The following is a 17752-nucleotide window of genomic DNA, read 5'->3' on the forward strand; positions in this document are numbered from 1 at the left end:
TATATTCTAAGAAGCTAAAATACAAGATATTTTTGATTTGTTCAACTTTTTTGGTCACTAATTAATTCCCATACACCCACCTTGCCCTGATTGCCACAGAGCTACCATGGTAGTTCCATAGTTTAGTAGATGGTATTTCCAATGCAAGGACAACCAAATGAGCAAGCTCCATATCTCTGACTAAAGGACATCTAAATTATGTTGTGTGCTTGTAGACTTTGAGGTTTAAAGTTGGCGTCACGATGCACTGGGCAATGTTTACTTCCAACGCTAACACACACCGAGAGTAAGCGCAGCAGCGTGACGCGCTGGTGCACGTCCACGGCTCACCGTCCCCATTCAGCCCGCAGCAGGAAGTGTGCTGAAAAACACCGAGAAAACGACGGTGGAGCCACCCGCTGAAGGAAACATAAAATAGTTAAAACAATTATGGCGAACGACTGAACGTGCAATAAACCCAGAAAGAGCTTACACCCCCATCCCTGATCATTGTTCACGTCTGTAAGTCGGGTAAGTGGTGTTTTTTTTTTTATTGCACACAATGGCCACATTCATTGACTCAGAGCTCGAGAGCCTCCGGATCTTTGTGTCGCTCGAGCGCTAGGCTAAGGCTAAGCTGAGACAATTTCACAAATATATATTGTCGAGTATGGATTTTAACCGGCTAAACCACACACAGTCCGGTATATATTAGAACTATAACTCCTTAATTTTAGCCCCAGCCATCAAAGGTGCGTATTTTCTGTGAGAAAGCTGCGTTTTTATTATTTTCTAGCGCTAGCTGCGGGGGTTGTCGCTGTCAGACGAACTGCCACATTAAAATAATCGATGCCTTTGCGCACGAGCGCGGGATATGCTCCACGCGATCGTCTCAACGCACGAGGTAGACCGAATTTTAGCGCGTGCATTCGACCGAACGCTTTTGGCGCTTCGAAAAATAATCCCCACACTGGACCTGGCCGCTATAGCCCACCAGCTAATATTTGCACAAGGCGCATCCTGTGAATAACATAAGCTGGCTGGCACGTGCATTTAGACCCCCGCCTCACAACAAAATGCACACAATTTATTATATAAAATCAACATGATAATACATGCACACTAATCGTCGGTTTCACGTCTAATTTGGTGAGTATGGGGATGGAAATGGGCACGGAGTGGCGGGCATCTATCTGCTTTTGTCCGGATAAAAGCAACCAGAAAAGCGGGTGTGGGAGCTGCAGGCTAAGGTCACATTGAGACATTATTAAGGCATACTTTAATTTAAGCAAAGCCCTCTTAGTTGTACTCGTCGTTAATAATAAATATTCAATATTTTTGGGTGGGGGTCTGCAGACGCTTTAGGCCCACCCTGTTTGTTCCTTTGTAAGCTGCGCCATTGGGGAACAGCGAAATACAAGGCATACATTTTTTATGTATATTTATATGTATTTCAGCATTTAAGCTTATGCATGCAACACCGCTTTGTGGACTCATATTTTGCTGAAGGTAAAAACAATAATACACCTAGCATATGTGTTACAAATAAACAATGTAGACGATATTGTAGTGTTTTTGGTGGTATTAACACCTCACGGGGCCCACCATATTTTAGTGTCATTAGATACCTGAATGTCTACAAACTAAAGAGAGTTTCAATCCTAAAATCTGCATATCGTATCATATGCAGAAACTCTTTGAATATACATATACAGTATATGCCATGTAAAGAGTGAACTTGGATTCAGATGTTTGAAAAGGAAAAATATTCGAGGTTTTGCAGACAAACAAGTATCATGGTATTGGTATAGTTTGTTCTGGACATGCATGATAATTCAATGGTATTCTGTTAGGTACCAAAGAAAATAAATAAGTACCATGGTGCATAAATATGGGGATCATTCAGTACAGTGGGATGTATATACACCGATCAGCCACAACATTAAAACCACCTGCCTAATATTGTGTAGGTCCCCCTCGTGCCAGCCAAATCAGCACCAACCCACATCTCAGAATAGTATTCTGAGATGCTATTTTTTTTCTCACCACAATTGTACAGAGTGGTTATCTGAGTTACTGTAGACTTTGTCATTTCGAACCATTCTGGCCGTTCTCCATTGACCTCTCTCATCAGCAAGATGTTTGTGTCCACAGAACTGCCGCGCACTGGATGTTTTTTGTTTTTGGCACCATTCTGAGTAAATTCTAGAGATGTGCATGAAAATCCCAGGAGATCATCCGTTACAGAACTACTCAAACCAGCCCATCTGGCCCGTTAAAAGTTGGTAATAGTGCCTATATGCATTGTAATTATTCTGAGTATTAAAATGACACCCGTTGTGTGTTGGCCAAGCAAGCAGTTATTTATTCATTCAATTTTCTTTTTCAGCACATAGCGTCAAAGTGCATGCCACAACATTTATTAATTCATTCATTATTTAAGCGACCCAATGCAAGCATGCAGTCTATGCTTAACAACAGTCTATTAAAAACTAGTTTATTTTAATGCTACAGTAATTAAAAAAATACTTATTGATTCCACAAATTACATTGCCTTTGTTTATTTATCAAATGCACAGTTATTTCAGAAAATTAGGTTATTTTCTCTCAATGCAAGAGCATTTTGGCTGCATACTCGCAGAACAACGCAGGCACCAACGTAGTACTATAAATGCAAACCTACTCTGAGCCTACGTTCTAGGTTCAAGGCAGAAGTATAAACCGGCCATTAGTTGCAGCCCCTTTCAGACACACTTTGTCTGACTCTGAACACAGGGTTTTTGTTGAGTTAGCTTGATTTAAGTTATTGTATTGACAGCAAAATAATGGCATACAGCAGACTTGAGAGGGAAAATAATCCAGTTCATCTTTCTAGTGTTTCAGCCTTCAGATGGCTATTGTGGATCTATGGTAAGGAACACTATTTCAGGCTTTCCAGTTGTGTGGAAAACAAAATTGTTCCCCAGTGGGGTCAAGCCTAATTGAAGCAAATTTGTGGTCATGCACTTTATTCAGGAAAGTCTGCTTGAATGGTACTGTGTGATTTATGGTTTATTGTGAATGGAAAACTTAGGGCACTAATGTTGCACAGTGGTGGCTAAAGATACTTAATTTGTTTGAGCTCCTAGCTATGTAGGCTATATCCGTCTCAAGTGTAGCATTTTAAGTTGATGGTAGCCAATTTGCATTTACTTCAGCGAAGCCCATGGCAGTGGTAGAGAGATTTTACATGAAGTACCAGCACTTGGTGACCCCTGTAATCAAAAGAAAGTGTTTTGAAGAGCACATCTGCCATTTATTTTAAACCACTTTAAACGAGTTGAAAATGAACTTTTGAATGGACTAGTGTTCGGGTAATTGGCTGTTTTAAGACTGGGTTCATTAGTTCACAAAACCATTAAATGTGAAAATGAAATAAAATCTTAAAAGTCTATATCAGATGTGCTGCTAAAACTGCATCACACATTTGGCTTTGAATTAAAAGCATTTCTGTCATGCCAAAATTATTTGTTAATGGGTAAACGGCTGTAGTTATGAACAGCAATACACAAATGGTAGATGGGTGGATCATACTATTGAAGAGATACTTTGTGTTTTAGTCTTTGGATGCTGGTGTTGCCTCCTTTAGTAGCAATGATCTTAGCCAGATGTTTTCTGCATCTGTTCATCAGTTTTCCCCCAATATATCTGTCAAATACTCAAGCAGTCGAAAAGATCAAAATGCACATCCCTATTTGGAATATGTTGACCCCTTCTTTTAAGAAAGTGCTTCAGCCTTAGGTCATTGATGTTTTTGGTCTTGACTTTGGCTTCAGTCATACCATTTACTGGTGTGATTTTAATGGTTGTCCTGATATGTAGCCCACAGGTTAGCGTTCGATTAGGGTCTGACCTGCACAATTTCCAGGTACGCTCTAGAATTCATTGTCATCTTCAATGGCTTTCTACAGTACATTCTGCCAAAAGTTGCCTTCTCAGGCACATTGCTTCATCATTTAATAACAAGTTTCTTTTCGTGGGCCAGCAAATCATTTTCAGTGGTTTTTAAGTATTAAACTTTCTACATTCATAAATTATTTTCTGCTGTGTAGTTCCATTGGCCCCTTGAGGTAAAGCACTAGCTAATGAAGTGTTGACCTTTTAAATTCGAAACTTTTTTTTTTATCATCCATTTTGCCTTCAATTTCATTACCAGTCGCTGTGGATGTAAAGCAGCCCCCACAGCATGATGTTACTCCACTATGCTTCAAAATTATGTTTTCTGAGGCATTAGTTGGTGTTAAAAAGCTTTTTTTGAGAAATAGCTTTTTTTTTTGTGGCACCTTCCAATACATGCCAGTGCTGTGGTTGGCTGAGGCGCCTGTGTAATGTTCTCAGTTAGTGCACTGTGTATCTAATTTGACTGTAAGTGATATTTGGCCCCTTTGTGGCCATTATTACAAGTCTCGCTGTTTACGCAAAGAGTTTTGTGGGATGACCTTTATTGGTGACTGACATCGGAGAGGAGAAAGTGCAGTAGTTAATGTACTGTTGCGGGTTCAATAACTTAAGCTCAATCAACAGCTTTTGTAGCATAATTTTAATTGCCACAATAATTTATTTTGACTCATCCGTGCATTGTTTACATTAGAAAAAATTGTATAATGAAGCACTTACAATGGAAGGAAATTGGGGACAAAAATAAGTAGCCAAAAGACTTAAACATAATACATTTTAACATGATTTTAGTGTGATAAAATTGCTTACTAATGAAACATTCCTTTTTAAATAACACAATGTGAACATTGGAAAATAAAATCTTTAAATTCAAGAAATAGGTCATGTTGAAGTAGTTCATAAAATCAACCATGGTATCCCCTGCAGAGAAGAAATCCATGTACATTTTGGCTAAGGAATATCTTACAGCTGCATTTGTCTCCATTGTTGGCTTTGAAATGTCTTGCTTGCAAGTAATTTAAAAAAAATGGCTTCCTTAAGGGGATAGTTCACCCAAAACATTTAAATTCTCATCATTTACTCACCCTCATGCCATCCCAGATGTGTATAATTAATTTCTTATGCAGAACACACATTTTTAGAAGAATATCTCAGCTCTGTAGTGAATAGTGATCAGTGATCCATATGTCTCCAGTTGTCAAATCCATAACTTCTGAAGCAATGTATTAGGTTTGGGGGAGAAACTGTCGAAAATTAAGTATTTTTTAAACATTAAATCTCCACTTTCACTTTTACATCTGAAAGTTCAAATGAAAATGGAGATTTAGAGTACAAAATGGACTTCAATTTTGTTTTGTTTCTCACTCACACCTGTTATATCGCTTCAGAAGATATAGATTTAACCACTGGAGACGTGTGGATTACTTTTATGTTTCCTTTATGTGATATGTTTTGAGCTACAAAGGTCTGATCACCATTCACTTGCATTCTTTGGACCTACAAAGCTTAGATATTTTTTCCAAAAATCTGTTTTTGTGTTCTGCTGAAGAAAGAAAGTCATACACATCTGGGATGGCATGAGGGTGAGTAAATGATGAGACAGTTTTAATTTTTGGATTAGCAACTTAAAAAGCTTTTTAGGTAAAGCTTTGCTTATGCTGGCTTTTGTGGCTTTGTAAACACAGACAGCTGAGTTATCAGCAGTTCTGGGTGCTGTTGACGTCAAATGAGGGATGTGCAGGTACACAAAGCTGGCAAATTTTTAGCTACTTTGAACCTGTGTGTCTGTCGTGTGACCTAAATGTGATATCAAATGTGTGAAAGCTAGCACTACATAATGTGGCCACATGGCTATCACACAGACAAGGCATTTGTCAAAATCTCTTAATGTTTATGTTTTTAAAACTGTTTTACTAGGGTCCTGGGTAGCTCGGCGAGTATTGACGCTGACTACCACCCCTGGAGTCACGAGTTCGAATCCAGGGTGTGCTCAGTGACTCCAGTCAGGTCTCCTAAGCAACCAAATTGGGCCGGTTGCTCCTCGTGGTTGCGATTAGTGGTTCTTGCTCTCAATGGGGTGCGTGGTAAGTTGTGTGTGGATTGTGGAGAGAAACATGAGTCTCCACAATGCTGGGAGTCCCCGCGGTGTCACGCATAACGAGCCACATGATAAAATGTGTGGATTGACGGTCTCAGAAGCGGGGGCAACTGAGACTTGTCCTCTGCCACCCGGATTGAGGTGAGTAACTGGTCCACCATGAGGACTGAGGAATTGGGCATTCCAAATTATGTATATTTTACTTACTACACATGACGTTTGGATTTTGACTCGTTTAGAAAAAGCAATAAATGCTCAATTATAAAATATGGAATGGAGAAAGTGGTTTCTTTTCACCAGTGCCTATATTACAATGGAAAATCTAGATAAATTGGTAGATTACTTGGATTATGGATTAATGTTCTTTCCTTTTGTATCATTTTAGCTCTCATCTGGTGCCCTGCAACTGTCCAGACCCTCTCTGAACTGCTGCGACCGAGTGGAATTGAAAGGCTGTTTGGAGAGAATATCTGCCACCCAGGTAAAATGGCTGATTCTACAGAAGCAGAGAGCTGAACATCACACATTGCCCCCTTTTCTTCTTTGTTCGAGGATCACTTTATGTGGACATTTCCCCTTCCATTTCAAATTTCTCATCATGGCTATGCATGATATGAATCGTGCCAAGGGTTTCCCTTGCAAAGAATGCGACATGATTTGCCCAAGTACACCTAGCCTTCTGGAGCACATGAAAGCACACTATCATCAAGAAGAGAATGGCAGATTTGAATGTGAGCAGTGTGGACGCATTTTTAAGCATGCCATTAGCTTGTCTTCTCACAAAAAAACTCATGAGATGGGCTCCTTCCAATGCCCAGTGTGCACCAGAACGTTGCCCAATGCAATGGCGCTAAAAAACCACCTCAGCATCCACACCCTGTCTCCAAGTGCCCAAGCTGAAGAGGAGAACGATGATAATGCAGAAGAAGACAGGGATTATAATCTAGCACAAAATCTGTCTGACGCAAGTTTCAGGAGTCACATAAGCAACAGTGGAATGCTGCCTGGCCATGACCATGATAAGCAAAAATCTCCAGGATCTGAAGATGCATGGGACAGACCTTTTAAGTGTGACCAATGTGACAGGACGTACCGACACCATGGCAGCTTGGTTAACCACAAGAAGTCCCATCAAGAGGGCACGTATAAGTGCAATGTCTGTTACAAACAGTTCAACAATCTTGCAGCCCTTAGTGCTCACGAGCGTACTCATTCAAAATTTAAACTTCCTGGTATGTCCATGGGGGCCCTTGTACCTGAAGCACCATCTGACACTCGCCCTCCAGGGCCCCACAATGATGACATGGCACCCAGCTTTTGCCACCTGTGTCAGGTGTCTTTGCCTAATAAGAATGACTTTCAAGAACACATTTTGTTACATAATGCTGCATCATCTTCTTTAGGGCTTACGCGTAGTTTCCCCAGTATAGTGTCACATAATCTTAGCACTGTTCGCTCCCCCACTGTCAATCCGTATACACCTGCTCTAGGTGACCCTCTTCCGCTACCTCTATTACCAGACAAGCGTTACGACCCAATGCTTGGCCCTCCTGTTAACAATTCCATATTCACCTGTGCGTATTGCGGAACAGGACATCCTGACATAGAGAGCCTCAAAATGCATTATCTTACCCATGACCCACACACCACAGCACATGTGCATGACAGCCCTGCTATTTTAAATTCAGATGGACTGGCTTCAAATTCGCAACCATCAGTTTCGTCATCCAATGGCGAGACGAGATCTCAGAATGCGTCTGCAGCCATTGATGATGCTGAACGTAGATTTAAGTGCCAAGAGTGCGGGAAAAGCTATCGACATGCAGGAAGTCTAGTTAATCATAAACGCTCCCATCAGACAGGTCATTATCAGTGCACCGTTTGTTGTAAGCAGTATTCACACTTAGCAGCCCTTCACAGCCACCTCCGTAGTCACAAGACTAGGCCAAATTCACAGTCGATGGGCACAGAGGGAGACTGGCTTTCCTCTGAGCCAATGACAGGGCTTGACTCTCAACAAGGCTTTGTACATTCTCAGGACCAGGAGAGTGGTGCAACCACCCCTATATCGCTCCCTGGTAATCTTGGTGATGCAGCCCACTTTGTCCCAGACGGTGGCCATAACAGTGGCCTGGATTCATTGGAATTCCATGACCGATTTGACGGCACCTTAGCTCAAAGCAGTTCTGGCCATTCGCCTCTTCCACAAAATCATCGTCAAGCAGAAGGTGTGAACCAGGGTGCTATGTCCAATAGTTACCTGGGCAACATGAGCTTCCATAGTGCTGGTGGTGCCTCCTTGCCAGCAGGGAGCGCCAACCTAAAAGAAAGTAGTCGACAGCGTCGTGGTCACAACCAGATGCCTTATGGAGGAGGACAAGCTAACTCCCAGAGCAACAGTAAGAGAATGGATAACAAAGACGAAGATGACAATGGAGAGGTTTACCAGTGCATAGTGTGCGGAAACCATTATGCCAGCCTGAGGGCACTTCGTAGCCACTTGCGAAGCCATGGGGTTAACCAAGGGGCGGGGCCATCGTCTGCTCTTTCTCCCATTGGTGAGCAAGAATGGAGGAGGCGGCAAGAGGGTATTGCGGCCGGCCTTTTGATCTGTAGCACCTGTGGCCAGAGCTTCAACAGAAAGCAGGACTTGCTAAACCACCAGCTGGCCCATGGACCTGCAAGGCCAGATGGATCTGCACAGGGCTTGGGTGGCGCTAACTCTAATTCTAATGGCAAAATGGATGGAAGGAACCACATTTGCGTTGACTGTGGCATGTTCTTTGCAGATCGCCAACAGCTGATCACTCACCTGTGTCCAGGCAAGGCGAGAGCAGGGGGGTTGAACAAGGGCCTGAACGGAGCTAAAGGGATGACGGGTGGTGCTGGTACCAGTGGTGGCGGGGGCCCAGTAGACCCTCAGCAGATGCCTGGCTCTGATGATCGGCCCCACAGGTGCGACCAGTGCGGCAGGAGTTACAGGCACCCCTGCTCCCTGCTCAACCATAAGAAATCTCACAAGACTGGGGTCTTCCGCTGCCTTGTCTGCCAAAAACGCTACTACAACCTACTGGCTCTCAAGAACCACCAGCGGACTCATTTTGACTTAAAGAGGTTAGCCAGCATTGCATGTGCCCTATTCTACTCTAACTGTTTAGTTATCTTTGCATACTTTGAATGCTTATATATTATCATGAGTTTCCCACTCATGTGATTACCCAGATCAACACTGAATTGATAGATTTTAGTGAAATTGTGAGTTTCAAAGCAGTGTGCACTGATGATTTATTTTATATTAGAGAAGACGAGGGCAACAAGCATAACCCACACAGATGTACCCACATACATGCAGTTGAATCTGAATTTCATAACACCTGTACCTCATCTGAGCATTGCGTAGTCTCCCTCTGTCTGTTTCTTTTGGGGTGGGTTTGGAAGTGCATTTTAACACTGCTTTCTTATCTCTTTGTTTTTGTGTGTTTTGTCTCTTCGTAGGCACAAGTGCGAGGAGTGTGGGAAAGCCTTTAAGATTCAGAAGCAGTTGATAAATCATCTGCGCTTGCACGAAGAGAACAGAGCGAAGACTGGAGATCAACAAGACCAACGTGTTCAAAGCATGTCTCATCCCAATGGTGCCCGCTATGAGGGAGGTCCATCGCAGCTCCAAACTATGAGGCTGGGGGAGCCCAAAATGCAGAGCCCTCCCATGAACACCAATTACGGTCAACCTCAAGGTTACAAGAAACCATATGCAGGGGCCAGGGCTCAACAAGTTGATGACGGCAGCGGCCGCCGCCCCTTTGCTTGTGAACAGTGCGGACGCACTTACCGTCATGCTGGCAGTCTGGCCAATCATAAGAATCTGCATAAGGTCGGTGAATACCACTGCAACGTGTGCAACTCCACCTATCCTAATCGACTAGCAATGAAGAACCACCTCCGCATGCATTTCGCTCTTAAGAAGTATAGTTGCTCTGATTGTGGTAGGGGCTTCAGAAACCAGCGGCAGCTTGAAACGCACACCAGCAACCAGCTCTGCAAAGATCTTCCTGGTCCCAGCGTTCAGAGCGCTCCTCCTCCAGCTGAATATGAGTGTGATGGGTGCTCGCAGATCTTTTCTACTACCACAGACTTGGCCTCGCATAACTGCAGTTCCCAGCTTCCATCTTCCTCGGCCTCCCTCAACAGCTGTAATATGAGCATGGAGACAGGTGACCTGGGGTCTCCGGAGCGTGAAGAACGCCCTTTCAGCTGTGACCTTTGTGGCTGCTCTTACAAGCATGCTAGCAGTCTGCTTAACCATAAAAATACACACAAAATAGGCAACTTCAGCTGCTCGTATTGCGACAAGCCCTACTCCAACTACATGGCCCTGCGCAACCACATGCGCATCCACACGCAGAAGAAGCGCCATATCTGCTCAACTTGTGGCAAGGCTTTTCGGCTGGCACGCTTCCTTCGGAACCACCAGAGAGTCCACGAGGAGGGCCACACCCGTTTTGGCTGCCCCACCTGCGGGAAGAGCTTCCAGGGTCGATCTGGGCTGGCCAGGCACCGCTGCGGGGACAACCAGGTAGGCAGAGAGGGCGTAAGGAAGGCCATCTCAAGCACAAGAGAGGGAGAGGAGTGCCGGTTCACGTGAGTTTACGTCTGTTGTTCGTGATTTTTTAAGTGAACTAGTAAAGATCACAGGTTTCTACATGTCTATTACAGGTATATGATCTCCAATCCGGCTTCCTCGGGACCATACGTGTGCCAGAATTCGGATTTTTCTGAAGTTTGGACAGTATGATTAGTGGAGACCAGATAAGTTACCCCCCTTTGCTTTCGGTTAGCATTATGTTCTAGATGTTAGGATTTTCATGGTAATTATAGGTACATTTTGATGTAGAATGTGTTTGTTTTGTACTAAAGACAACCAAATAATTGATTCCCTCTTTGTTAATGTCTGATTGATGATAATATTCCATAATGTCTGGTATAGTTTTACTGTTGTTACCATTTGAGCATTCATAAGCACACATGCTGAACATTTATTTTCTAGATTAGTCATCTAGCATCAACTGTAGTGGCTCCAGGAATAAATACTGGTTTGGACACAACAGCACTGAGCAAACCATGTCATGGGACTTTGATCCATTTATTAAATGCATGCTTATTAAATATTTTTGTTATTATGGTACAGCCTAAAAATATCTCATGACCGTAACACCAAGGAATAAGCATTTTAATGTACAAACATACTAACACAAAACTGCAATACTAACACATTTAATTCATAACCACCCCAAATATTTATAAAGGGAAAAGTTAACCTATTCTGAAAGAAATGTTCCTTCCACACATGTTTTATGATGCTGTTTTACAGGATTTTGCTCAAATCCCAAAACATGTGCTGTACAGTTATGTTAGCATCTTTATAGGGTTAATTTAGGCGTGGGCGATATGACAAATTTATATCACAATAACAATATAAATCACGATAAAGTAAAGTTTATCCGAAAAATAAATACAAATGGGTTTACATATTAAATAATCATATTGTAATTCTCTATTTTTATATATTCCAGCCAGTGAATTAAGTACTTTATGAATAAAAACTACAAATTTGTTTCTTTATTCGGAACTTGAAAAACATAGTCAAAGTTAAAAAACACTCAAGTTGGTCTTAAAACAACCTTAACATAATGCTAAATTTCACAATACGCCACATTTCTGTCTACTGTTGTATAATATTATTATAATAGTATATAGTAATACAGTATTATAGTATTATACAGTATAATATAATATTGTTTTATTAGTAGTAGTAGTAGTATAATGGTGCATTCAGACCAGAGGCGTCGAGAGCGTCAAATCGACTGGAAGTCATTCATTTTCTATGGCAACCAGTGTTCGATAGCGTTGTTGGCAGGGCAACCAGAATTTCTTTTGACGCTTTCGCCGCCTCTGGTAATATTGTTATTATTATAAACTTTCCTCAAGAAACTCCTCAAAGCAATGCAAAATACGAAATAATACACGAGTAAAAATACTGTATCCAAAAAACACTTTATAAGGTAATTTATGATTTAAGTTATCTCTATAGAGAATATCTGAAGGCAAACAGGGCCGATTTGTTTCCTTGTATCTAATATCATCCGAACAGAATTTTAGTAAGGGTGATGATGTGTAGATTAAAAACACGCATGACTGAGAGAAACCGGATTGAGTAGCTGGGGTGATCCCACTCTGCTGTCTCCAGAGCACAAATAATGTGAAGCCTGCTAGACTCACAGATAGCGTGCGTGACAATCACATGAAACACATCCGCGCTTGTCAGATGAAAAGCACATTTAGGATACGAGATATATGCCAATGAATTTGCTTAGGTGGCCTTCAATTCTTTCAGTCTCACGTGAAGCCATGACCACTGATAGATACACACATGCCGCACACATGGATATTTACATATTGCAATATACACTATAGCATTATACAAAGCAACATACGCAATATGCAAACCCTGCAAATCGCTCTTTTCTGCTTGGTAGAGCTTTTTAGAAAGCCAAACCAATTCTACTTCTCGGAGGACGCACATTTTTCCTTCACAATCTCCCCTTTATCTTCTTGTTCACTGGGGTTTGAGGAACCAGCAGATGCTCTGCTTTACTCCTTTTCTCCGACAGAATACGTACTGTGTGTAACATGAATAGAATGCTGTGCACATTTCTTGCCATGTGGTGGCGATTTTGTGCAAACGCGAAAGAGGCGGCATTCCAAAATGGAATTCCAAAATATATCGCCCACCCAGCTTCATTGAACTGTTAAATAAGTTTGAAAATAAACAGTAATATACAGGAAATTGCACATGAAATTCTCATGACCAGGTTTGTTTTGTTGACTACTACAAGTTTGTACATCTGCAGATCATATAGTACCATTATAAAAAATAAAATGCCACTGCCTTTATTTAAAGACTAAACAAAATTGTTTGACACTTAAGTAACAATTCATATTCAGTTTATACACTGCCTTAAGTGGCAGGTTATGCAAGTTATGTTGTCCAAGTTGGGACATAATTTTGAGTTTTGGCAGCTGGATTCAAGATCATATACCTGTAATTGTGTATCCGTCAATGCTCCAATGTTATGATCCAAGCTAACTACATATTGTCAGGTTTCTTTCAGACTAATCTAGGCTACTAACTAATAAGGGGATAAAAGGACAATGAGCAGGTGAGATTGACATTTTCCCCTCTCTGTCTCTGTCTTCACAGATGTGACCAGTGTGGCCGTTCCTATAGGCATGCCAGCTCACTTCTTAACCACAAAAACACCCACACAGTTGGCATCTACCACTGCGCTGTGTGCCTCAAGACTTACTCCAACCTGCTCGCACTCAAGAACCACCGTCGCATTCATTCTGAGACTCGGCGGCACCACTGCCCTGAGTGCGGCAAGGCTTTCCGTGTCTCTTCCCAGCTACAAAATCACCGCCGTGTGCACCAAAAGGAGCGTGAGTTTGCCTGCACTCTGTGCCAGCGGAGCTTACCCACCCAGGCTAGCTTCCGTCTCCACTTGGAAATGCAACATGGCCGTGCCCCGAAAATTTCACCGCAGCCTGGGGTTTCGTCCAGTCGCTCTGATTTGAGTTGGAGCTCTGGGCTTGACCTTACGCTGGTACAGACCCAAGGAATGGATCCTAATGGGCTCCCAAAGCATAGCACATTGCACCACGGTCCCAGTGGCAGCAGCTCATCTGGGCACCAACAACAGCATTTACAGCATAGTCGCAATGAGGCGGGGTGCAAGTCACATGTCTGCGATCAATGCGGACGGGGTTACCGGCACGCCAGCTCGCTTCTGAATCACAAGAACAGCCACAAGACGGGCACCTATTTCTGCAACTCCTGTCAGAAGGAATTCTCAAACCTTATGGCACTCAAAAACCACAGACGCATCCACACAGAACCCAAACGTTACCAGTGCCCGGACTGCTGCAAAGCTTTCCGTGTTTCCACCCAGCTCATCTGCCACCGACGCATCCACACCAAAGAGAAGCCTTTCTCATGTCAACAGTGTGACAAGCGCTTCTCCAGCAAGTCCAACTTAAGACACCATCAAAAGGTCCACTGGAACAGTTCGACACCTAGTGGTCTGAACATGGACACCACCAACTTCTTGGGTATGCCCTCTGGGCCTTTTCTATAAGTGGAAGCAGAACTAATGGTTTGTCATGTTGGTTCATGCCAAGGTTTTTGGAGGTGCCAAATCCCCCCTCCCCCACCCATGTTCATCTTTATTCACTTTAGTGTTCGAGGTGTGGCTGTGAGGCTTTTTTTTTTGCCTGTTGTTGCTTAGGTTATGAGAACTGTCCCTGCATGTAAACTTTGGATTATACAATGGAATTGACATCATTTAATGAGTGTTAGGTTTAGGTCATAACACATTTTTCCCTCCCTTACCCCTCATCCTAAACACCACGTGTGACCTTACTTCATTTTCTGATACCAGCCTTTTAAAGAAGTGCACAAAGGAGTGTCACAATAGCTAGAGTCCTGCTTTAATTCTTAACTTTCAGATAAGGCATTTCCATTTATATGGGAAATAACTGCCAATTTTCACCGGATTCATGTTAGATCGGTATGGTTTTGGGGATTTCACAATGGGCTGGTTATATTAGCAATGGTCAAGTGTATAGTGACTGCTTCCAGATTAATACAAAAAAAACAAAAGCATCTGAAAAATCATCCGTATTGAGGTCATATATTCATTTCATGTCCAGCTACCCCTTGGAACAGCCTTGAAGGCATTCACAATTTCCAATCCTAGACTATACAAAGAAAATGTGTTGATTGTCCAATGATTTCTGAGACAATTGTCAAGCAACTTGTATGTTTAACAAGTAGAAGTAACTATGTTTAACAGTGTATAGAGCGTATCTGAAAAGTCTTCAGTTATTGGAGGCAACACGTTGTGTTGTGTAGAACTGTCAACGTTCTTTTATTTTGTATTACCCCCGTTCTTTTGACGTTCTAACTTTTCTAACTTGTGTGTTTCTTGCAGCACGGAGGTGAGCTTCAAACCTTATTATTCAGCAGATGACAGCATTGCGCTTATTGGGTTCGATTCTTAGTGGCATCATTTGTTTGTTCCCTTTTTCATTTTGCAATGTTGCTCAAAACCCATATTTTAAAACTGCAACTAGCTAGTGTATAGAAATGATAGGTTGTGCTATAAAAAAAATGGGGAAAAAAGCAAACGGGGGGACACAATGTATATTGATAGGCTTGTAATGGCATTCGGTTTTAACTTGTATTGTATTGTACCTCTGACTGTATTATTTACAGGAAAACTTTTATAAAAGATGACTGTAGTATGCATTTTATTTATATTAACACTTGTAACTGAAAATGCTAGTTTTAATGTCTCTTGTTCCAAACCCTTTTTGTTTCGACACTTCCATTCTTCAGAGGCTATCGGACACGGAGTCAGGAATGGCAGGACTCCTAAAGAACACTTGTTATAGTGTATATCCTTTTTCATTGCCATTATTTGTTATGCTTTTAAACGAACATTTCTGTCCCTTGTGCAATAAACAGGGAACTGTTATAATGTGTGTTTTAATTGCAGTACAATGAGTGTAAACATATCTCTGTCTTATTATTGCCTTTCTCACGTGATGTCGTGACAGTCCCCCCACGCTCATTTCAGAATTGGATATGCCTGTTTCACTCTGTAAGCTTACACGTTAAGAAATTATTTTATGATCTTAGCAGTTAGCAAGGCAATCTAACGTCTCAGTTACACCTTTATGGTAACCCATGTATTAGTGTTTTTGTTTTAATCTTTTTTTATTTAAGTGCATTTTACTATTTTTAGCTTGTTTTGTACCAATATAAACTGGTAGCACTGGTGCTAGGAAGTCAATGTAATTTGAGTGATAATTAAGTTGTATGCAATTATGATCAGAGCATGTTCGAATCAGTCTGGCCATTCGCAGTTGACCTCTCTCATCAACAAGGCATTTCTGTCCACAGAACTGCCCCTCACTGGGTGTTTTTTGTTTTTGGCACCATTCGGAGTAAATTCTTGAAACGGTTGTGTGAAAAATCCCAGGAGATCAGCAGAAATACAAACCAGCCCATCTGGCACCAACAACCATCCATGCGATTATCTAATCAGCCAATCGTGTGACAGCAGTGTATAAAATCATGCAGATACAGGTCAGGAGCTTCAGTTAATGTTCACATCAACCATTGGAAAAATGCGATCTCAGTGATTTCAACAGTGGCATGATTGTTGGTGCGAGGCGGGCTGGTTTGAGTATTTCTGTAACTGCTGATCTCCTGGGATTTTCACACACAACAGTCTCTAGAATTTACTCCGAATGGTGCCAAAAACAAAAAACATCCAGTGAGCAGCTGTTCTATGTATGGAAATGCCTTGTTGATGAGAGAGGTCAACAGAGAATGGCCAGACCGGTTGGAATTGACAAAGTCTACGGTAACTCAGATAACACACCTGTACAATTGTGGTGAGAAGAATGGCATCTCAGAATACTATTCTGGGATGTGGGTTGGCGCTGTTTAGGCGGCACGAGGGGAACCTGGCTGATTGGAAGGAAATTGGTACTTTAATTCACCAAAGATGTCATTCAACTGATCACAAAGTATAGTCAGGACATTACTGATGTAAAAAACAGCACCATCACTCTTTGAAAAAAGTAATTTTTGATCAAATCTAGACAGACCCCATTTCCAGCAGCCATCACAACAAAACTTTATCCTTGAGTAATCATGATAAAGGGCTAATTTGGTACTAGAAAGTCACATGCCTTTGTATCAAACACAGCTGAAGGCTATTTGGTTCATTAAATGAAGCTTAACATTGTCTTTGTGTTTGTTTTTGAGTTGTCACAGTATGCAATTGACTGGCAATATTAGGTCAAAAATGGCAAAAAAGAAACTGCTTTCTCTATAAACTCATCAGTCAATCATTGTTTTGAGGAATGAAGGATATACAGTGCTTGAAATTGCCAAAATAAAGATTTCACACAAAGATGTAACTACAGACTTCAAAGGCAAAGCACAACTGCTCTAACAAGGACAGAAAGAGACGTGGAAGACCAGATGTGCAACTAAACAAGAGTTGAATTCAAGTTCATCAGAGTCTCTAGTTTGAGAAATAGACGCCTCACATGTCCTCCGCTGACAGCTTCATTGAATTCTACCCGCTCAACACCAGTTTCATGTACAACAGTAAAGAGAAGACTCAGGGGTGCCTTATGGGAAGAAATGCAAAGAAAAAGCCATTTTTGAAACACTAAAAGGGAGTGAGCAAAGAATCACAGACTGGCAGTTCTGGCTTAGTTGGTGGCGTAGGCGAGATTCGATGTGGCGCCCCCATTAATATCAACAACGTGAGAAATGGATCAATATTTTAATCCTTTTTATACTCTAAATCTCCACTTTCACATCTGTAAGTCACGTTTGATGCCTGTGTAGTTTCACTTTCACATCTGAAAAGGGGCTTAAATATAGTTATTTTCTCACCCACATCTATCATTTGGCTTCTGATGACATAGATTAAACCACTGGAGTCTTATGGATTACTCCTATGCTCCCTTTAAGTGCTTTTTGGAACTTCAAAGATCTGGCCAACATTCACTTGCATTTTATGGACCTACAGAGCTGAGATATTCTAAAAATATTCATTTGTATTCTGCAAAAGAAAGAAGGCCATGTTTCTTGATTGG

The 17752-nt window shown here is 41.8% G+C and overlaps 1 protein-coding gene across 3 annotated transcripts; it reads left to right on the top strand.

Annotated features, from left to right (window-relative positions):
* The first annotated feature begins 91 nt into the window (after window positions 1-91).
* On the top strand, window positions 92-16023 carry si:dkey-89b17.4 (zinc finger protein 646). Of its 3 annotated transcripts, none has more exons than XM_052136561.1 (5): window positions 92-510; window positions 6399-9127; window positions 9509-10651; window positions 10727-10819; window positions 13270-13409. In XM_052136561.1, exons 2-4 carry the CDS (start codon window positions 6612-6614, stop codon window positions 10803-10805), a joined length of 3738 nt encoding a protein of 1245 aa, XP_051992521.1. In that variant the 5' UTR covers window positions 92-510; window positions 6399-6611; the 3' UTR covers window positions 10806-10819; window positions 13270-13409. The 3 variants fall into 3 exon arrangements, with proteins under 3 accessions (XP_051992521.1, XP_051992520.1, XP_051992519.1); XM_052136560.1 differs by lacking the exon at window positions 10727-10819 and adding an exon at window positions 15061-16023 and having other exon boundaries at window positions 173-510; window positions 13272-14179; XM_052136559.1 differs by lacking the exon at window positions 10727-10819 and having other exon boundaries at window positions 182-510; window positions 13272-16023.
* The last annotated feature ends 1729 nt before the right edge of the window (window positions 16024-17752 follow it).

This window comes from Xyrauchen texanus, chromosome 10 (assembly GCF_025860055.1).
Source record: "Xyrauchen texanus isolate HMW12.3.18 chromosome 10, RBS_HiC_50CHRs, whole genome shotgun sequence".
Classification (NCBI taxonomy): domain Eukaryota; kingdom Metazoa; phylum Chordata; class Actinopteri; order Cypriniformes; family Catostomidae; genus Xyrauchen; species Xyrauchen texanus.